The sequence below is a fragment of the Dermacentor albipictus genome, chromosome 9, assembly GCF_038994185.2.
Source record: "Dermacentor albipictus isolate Rhodes 1998 colony chromosome 9, USDA_Dalb.pri_finalv2, whole genome shotgun sequence".
In the NCBI taxonomy this organism is placed as follows: domain Eukaryota; kingdom Metazoa; phylum Arthropoda; class Arachnida; order Ixodida; family Ixodidae; genus Dermacentor; species Dermacentor albipictus.
The window spans coordinates 127,775,799-127,783,079 of record NC_091829.1 but is presented as its reverse complement, the minus strand read 5'-3'; the positions used below and the strand labels follow the sequence as shown (position 1 = coordinate 127,783,079).

At 49.2% G+C, this 7,281-nt stretch overlaps 1 protein-coding gene and 1 pseudogene across 1 annotated transcript; both read right to left on the bottom strand.

The window, feature by feature from the left end:
* Nucleotides 1–995: 995 nt before the first annotated feature.
* On the bottom strand, nucleotides 996–2,153 carry LOC135912172 (tigger transposable element-derived protein 6-like; annotated as a pseudogene).
* A 28-nt stretch (nucleotides 2,154–2,181) lies between these two features.
* On the bottom strand, nucleotides 2,182–6,873 carry LOC135912171 (uncharacterized). The gene is made up of 2 exons (XM_065444552.2): nucleotides 5,905–6,873; nucleotides 2,182–2,277 (listed from the first exon to the last, which is right to left on the bottom strand). The coding sequence occupies exons 1-2, from the start codon at nucleotides 6,871–6,873 to the stop codon at nucleotides 2,182–2,184; spliced, it is 1,065 nt and encodes a 354-aa protein (XP_065300624.2).
* Nucleotides 6,874–7,281: the final 408 nt, after the last annotated feature.

Here is a 7,281-nt window from a genome sequence, read left to right as displayed (position 1 = left end):
GGGAAAGAGCCTGGCGTGGCTTAGTGAGGGTTGTGCCGTGCTTGCCGACTGAGCGGCTGAGTTTCGGCGTAGTTCTAACGCTTGCTGGGAACGAGAGAAAAATGACAACTCTCCCGAAGTCACTTTGCAGTGTCCTGTGTGAACCTGAACGTGAGAACGAGGCCTTCTCGGTGCGCTGCGCTCAAGAAACGCCGAGGGACGACCGACTTCGGTTATGAACATCATCGAGCGACATCCCTCCGGACAGCGGATGCAGTCCCCTGACCATCGGGATCTCCTTCCCCCGGCGCGGCGGTCTGTTACGTTTCGCCTACGACGCGCGGTGTAGCCTGAGCGGATGCAACGGACTCCGGGGCTTCGTTCAAAGCGGCGGACATTTTGGCCCGTTCGGAGCGGCCGCGACGCATCCCCGCCGAGCGCGTCCCGGCATGTTTCAGTGCCACGTGTCTTCGTGTGTGCGTGTGTGTGTTTGTGCCCACGCTTGTCAAAGCGCGGCAGCCGGGGAGAGGAGCTCCCCCAGTGTGAAGCGAGGAGGTCTGACCGGCGCCGGCCCGGCTGATGCGTCACCTCCTTGTCTCTACATGTCTCTCAGTCCGTCCGTGCCTCGCTGTCACGTGGTGTCATCCCGTGACCTTCCTTCTTGCCCGCGACGCCAAGAGTATAAAAGCAGCTGCTCCCGGACGCCAAGAGAGAGGCTCCGAATTCTTCAGTCGAGAAGCGTGCTCTCCCGTCTCTCCACTTCGGTCGACCTGACCGCCCGCTCTTTGCGATGCTAGAATAAACAAGTTGTTCTTTAGCAGTCGACTCATGCTTTGCTGGGACCTTCGGATGCTTCCAGTGTGCCCCAGGCCGCCAGGCCAACGCTACCCTTGGGGCTTGCGACCCATTTGCAACAACGGGCGCCAACGGTCCGATTGCAACAACGGGTGTCAGCACTGAGGTTCCAACAGCCGGTGCCATCGGTGGGATTCCAACAGCCGGTGCCATCAGTGGGATCACAACAATGTCTGCTTCTTCAAAGCTGATCGCATCACTGCCGTTTCTAATTTCGCTTAAGGCCTCTGCTGCACACGAGTTCCTTAAGCGACGCGATGTAACCGATCGCGGTTGAAGCGTTCACAGCAACCGGCGGTAGAGCAGCATCCTCGTCACCGTCCTCGTCGGTCTCTGGGCAGTCACGAAGGGCTCGCACTTCACGCACAATAACTTCGTCAGCGCATGGCTCCGCAATGTCGGCGTCGTCATCAGCAGAAACGAAATCGTCCCAGGCAACGTCAGGTCCGGCCAGCTGCGTGTCAACGACGCGTTGCCACAAGTCCTCGTGCGACCGGCCTTCCAGTGGGTGATCTATGGCGTCCTCGGTGCCTGGGCCCATAAAACCCGCCTTGCGGAAGCAATTTTCTATGCACTCCGCGGTGAGTTCCATCCACGCCGCTTTCAACATGTCCACGGCGGCAAGCAAGCTGATGGGAACTGGCATGGCAGCATCAATCGCGATCAACAAGCGTTGGATGACGCGCCGCCGGTAGCACACCTTGAACGCATGAATGATGCCCATATCCAGCGGCTGAATTTTGCAGGTTGCATTGGGAAACAAGAAGAGCACTGTCACTGCACTCAAGGAAGGCTGCACATGGTGCGCCGCACAGTTATCCAGCACGAGCAGGACCTTCCTGTTTTTTCGTGCCATGTCGCGGTCGAACTGGACGAGCGACTCGGCAAATAAGTCACGACTCATCCAGGCTTTTGTATTGTTCCTGTAGCGTACGGGCACGTAGCTTCCAAAGCATCGCGGCTTCGGTGACTTGCCAATGTGACTGGCCAATGTGTGACGGCTTACGTGACTTGCCGAGGCTGAAATCGGGAAAGTCCAAAAGGAAGGCGAAGTCTTTAGCATTGGAGAGCATCAGCGGTACACTGATCGGAACGTTGCGAGACCACGCGTCAGCGAACCACTTCAGCAGTGCGTCCTCAACGCCCGCGTAGGTCGCCTTCCGAAGGCGCTTTCCAGTCGTCGGGTCGGCATTCACGGTAGCACCAAGAATCTTTTCCTTGCCCTTAGCAATGGTTGAAATGGTCGATTTCGACAGTCCGTACTTCTTCACCAGTTCGCAGTTTTTTGCACCTTGAGCAAGTTCATTAACAATGGCCATCTTCGTTGCGATGTCGACAGCTTTCCTTTTAGCACCTGAAGAGGTCGGCGTACAGTCCTCCATCGCACCAGACGCAAGTCAAGCCCTTGTGCTCGCGCGCTGAGGCAGCCTTCAACTCCCCTATCTGGGAAAGGCCCGGATGCGGCAACGATGTCAATGCAGTGCCATCGCACAGAAAGAATCGACGGCGCAATGCCCTCAGCGCGGGGTGGCAACGGAGCATCAAATGGAGAACCGGTTTGAGCCGGTAGAGCAGACGCCTGACTTTTCGGATTGGCCGACGCAGATCACGTGGATGCAGCACAGAGACGCGGGCGGCGCCACTTTCTCTTTCGTCCACGCGCGCGCGCGCTTTTTCGTTTTCATTTTTGAAGGCGCGCTTTTTATTTTTTTACTTTACTTTACCCGCAAAGGAGCGCCGGGGGACGCCTTGTTCGCTCTGTGTTCGCGTCGTGTCAGGGGAACACAAAGTGCGCAATATTCGCCTGCCGCGGGTTCGCAGTCCAGCGAAACCGCACCAAACACCGCCGGCTCTGTCAACTACAGGGGCCCGACAGCTTCGTGTTCGCTCTAACCGAGTGTTGAGGCCACAACAGTTTGTTCTAAGTGAGACACTGTGCCATTGCCCCAATATATATTTTGACGGTAGCACTGCCCTCGTTCTTACTAAGCGAGCGTTCGTTATATCTGCGGCTGTTATAAGTGGGCTGGACTGTACTCATGCAAGATAAAGCAGACCAATTAACTGTTTTACAGGCGCCCCCCCCCCCCCCCCTCCGACAACAGTGCCACATTGAAGTGATCGCACATCACGACAAGCTTGGAGAGGCCGGTTTTCACGCCTCCCATTTCTAGCCACCCTAAAGCTGTGAATTGGGCGTTGCGCCGCTATTTATTTATTATCATACTCTCAAGGCCCGGAGGCATTACAGAGAGGAGTGGTGTTTACTGCAAACAAATTCATTAACAATATTCTTGAAGTTGGTGGCTTCAGAAATGGCAGTGATGGAGGCAGGGAGGCGGTTCCAGTCATTCGTCGTTCTTGGTATAAAGGAATCAAAATAAACGTTGGTGCCACTAGTTGGAACTTCAACCTTAAAACGATGATCCGTGCGTGACGATATGTATGATGGCGGGGAGATTAGTTCATCCTTAAGTGTTTCGTTAGAGTAATAAATCTTGTGAAAAAGGCATAGGCGAAAGTACTTACGACGCAACTCTAGGTTAGGCAAGTCAAGGGTTAGTTTCATTGATGAGACACTTGCATGACGAGAATAATTCGAAAGAATAAAATCAGCAGCTCGGTTTTGAATGGATTCGATGGTGTGTTTTAGCTTTAGGGCAGAAGGGTCGAAAATGGAGCATGCATATTCAAGTTTAGGCCTCACTAATGTTTTGTACAGAAATAACTTGACAGCTGCAGTTGCCGATGAAAAATTACGTCGTAAAAACCCAAGCATGCGATTAGCGTTACCGTAAATGTAATTTATATGAATGTTCCATGTAAGATTGTGTGTAATGTAGATACCAAGATATTTATATGATGATACATTTTCTACAGGTATGTTGTTAATATTGTACGTAGGAAGGGTGGTATTTCTTACAACACGGGACACACGCATCGCCTTACATTTATTAGAATTGAGCTTCATTTGGGATCTAGCACACCATGATGTTACTATGCCAATGTCTGATTGAAGAGTATCGCAGTCGTCAGGGTTAGAAATGACACGATAGAGAACACAGTCATCGGCGAATAACTTAATTGATGATTTAATTTGGTCGGGGAGGTCATTAATATAAATTAAAAATAATAATGGTCCCAGAACCGAGCCTTGCGGTACACCGGAGGTTACTCGACCAGTGGAAGAGAAGTATTCGTTAGCATAAACGAATTGGGAACGGTTAGACAAAAAACACTTGATCCAAGCAAGCACGTTAGGATCAATGTTGAGGTTACTTAATTTAGTTAAAAGTAATTCGTGTGAAACAGTATCGAATGCTTTGGCGAAGTCTAAAAAAATGCAGTCAATAATAAAGTTAGCATCCATCGCCTGGAATAAATCATTAGTGAATGACAAAAGCTGTGTTTCGCAGGAATAGTGTTTTCTAAATCCGTGTTGGTAGGGGGTGAAAAATAAGTTTCACTCGAGAAATGAAACCAGGTGTGAGTAAACTATGTGCTCCATTAATTTGCAGGGAACGCTAGTTAGGGATATAGGTCTGTAATTAAGTGGGGAGTACCGACTGCCAGACTTATGTACGGGAATCACCATCCCTGCCTTCCAATCATTCGGAAGGATGGTAGTTTGAAGTGACTGAGCAAAGATTTCGCTAAGAATTATAGATGAATAAGTAATAGTTCCCTTAAGAAACTTCGTGTTTATACCATCTACTCCACTGCATGCAGAAACTTTTGAGGTCTGTATCAACTTTACAACGCCATCAAGGTCAATGGTAATGGGGAGCATTGGAAAATAATGCATATCAGAAAAAACAGCGCTTGCGCACAACACAGAATCAGAAAATACAGATATGAACGCGTCATTCAATACTTCACAACAGACACTCCGATCGACAGGTTCGTTGTTAGGATCACACAGTTCAATGGCACTAGATTTTTTACCGTTGACCACACTCCAAAATTTCTGTGGGTTGTCTTTCAAAAAAGAAGGCAACGTGTGCTCATAAAATGTTGTTTTGGACTCTGCTACAGCATTCTTGTAGTCGCTCAGTGCTATTGTGTAAGCATTCCAACGATCATGATTGCCAGTTAATTTTGCTCGTCGGAAAAGCCTGTTCTTTTTGTTCAGTAAACGTTTAAGACGCGCGTTGAACCAGAGTGCGCGTGAATTGGAATAAATACGTTTTTGCGGGATGTACCGGTTAATTAAGGAGTTGGCTTTTTCTTTGAATATTGACCAGTTTTCTTCAACCGATCGAGTGTGGAAACTTGGAATGTAGTCATTGATGAAAGATTCTAGTTCGTTATTAATTGCGGCAAAATCAGCATTTTTGTAATCACGTATAACTTTCGACGAGGTAACAGATGGCATGGTTAACTGCAAATTACACTGGATTATACAATGGTCGCTAATACCCGGTAGGTAAGTTAGGGGCGAAAAAAATTCCGGGGATGTAGTAAGGTATAAATCCAGGATATTAGCCGAGTGTGCAGAACATCGAGTAGGCTTCAGAACAAGCTGGTGCAGGTTAAAATCAAGGCAAAGGCTGATGAATTCGGAATATTCAGAACAGCACTCTTGGGTTGAAGGGGGATCAGTATGCCAGTTAATGCCAGGAAAGTTAAAGTCCCCAAGGAGTATTAGTGGCGTGGAAGGAAACCGTAAAATTAGACTATTTAAGGCATCGTGAAGGTCTGAACAAAATGTGTTAGGTGAGGAAGGGGGCCTGTAAACGACGCAAATGATAAAATTTTTGCGTTCGAAGCCTACGCGCGTGCACACTAGCTCTACTGGTGAGGCAAGCTCAATTGCAGCAGCTGTAATCGAATCACGAACACCGATAAGCACACCGCCACCACACCGTACATCGCGGTCATGTCGATAGAAACGGTAAACACCCTCGCATTCCAAAATTTCACGGTCTTCAATTTTGCTAGAAAGCCATGTCTCTGTCAGGATAACAATATCGGCACTGCACGTGTCAACGACAGAAGATAAAGCATCCCGCTTATTGCATACGCTGCGAATATTTGAATACAAAAGAGAAATATTTTTTGCCACCGGACCATGACTCCGCTATGTTTGCGAATTGCTAGGGCCATCAGAAGGTGCATTTGGGACAGAATTTGTTGACCAAGCTCGTTTCTGTGGATTTCGCACACACGATCAGTTACCGGACAGTAAACATAAGTTTTTTTGTCGATTTGTAGACGGTTGAGCCGTAGCGCATATTTCTGCCCGCTAGCCTTTCCGAATTCAATCAATTTTTTCTGTGACAAGCGTGTGGAGCGGCAGAAGTCTTCGCTAACAGAAATTCCAGAACCTTTGAATTTTTTTCGCTCAGTGAAAACCTTTTGCTTAAGTTTTGAGGACGAGAATTTTACGATTATGGGCCGGTGTTTATTTACTGCATAGGAACCCAGCCTGTGGGCGGGGGAAATGGCTTCGTCTATTAAAGTTATCTGTAGTAAGCTAGTAAGGCAGTTTCGAATTTTAGTTTCAGATTCGGACCAGTTCTCAGCTGGGACGTCAGGAATCCCGTAGAATACAAAGTTGCCACGGCGAGAGCGGTCTTCCAGTTCGTCCAACCGAGAAGTTATTGCTGCAGTTTGGTCTCGCACAGCTTCATCGACTACTCTCGGTAGATCAACACCATTCTCATTTGCTTCATATGATTCCACCAGGGATTCAACTGTTGCGAGCCTACTGGCTAAGCTGGAAACTTTTTCCTCGAGTTTTTGCTGATTAGCTCGGACCTCTGATAGCATCCCGATTACCTCGGTATGGCGTGCGTCACTTTTAGCCGACAAGGCCGCAATGGCGTCTAGAATCTCCTTTTGAGGACCAGGGTTCTGTTCCACATCCCCAGCTAACATAAGCAATTTGACAACATATATACACTCAAAAAAATCACAAAGAATCACCAGTGGGCCTGGGAAGAGCAGCAGACAGATATTACTGGATCGCTTAGCGTGCAACGATGGGTGTTTACTAACCTGTACAACAAACGAGAACGGGTTTTGAAGCGGTTGCATGGCTGCCGCTCCGTCCAGCCCACTGAAGTGGCCCGATGAAAGCGTCGCTCTTAAGTACGTCCGGCTGACTGCTGTCGTAGGCGATGGGAATGGCCAGCCAAGTCGGGGCACGATGTACGCCGTGTCAAGGGTTGATGATGTGGCGTTTCCGCCATAGTGTTGACCTCTGACGTAACATGGTGATAGAGGCAGGACGATAGCTTCGCAAACGGAATCCAAGGGCTGCCACGTGCCGAGGAACGCCAGAATCTGTACAACAAACAAGAACGGGTTTTGAAGCGGGTGCATGGCTGCCACTCCGTCCAGCCCACTGAAGTGGCCCGATGAAAGCGTCGATCTTAAGTACGTCCGGCTGACTGGTGTCGTAGGGGATGGGAATGGCCAACCAAGTCGGGGCACGATGTACGC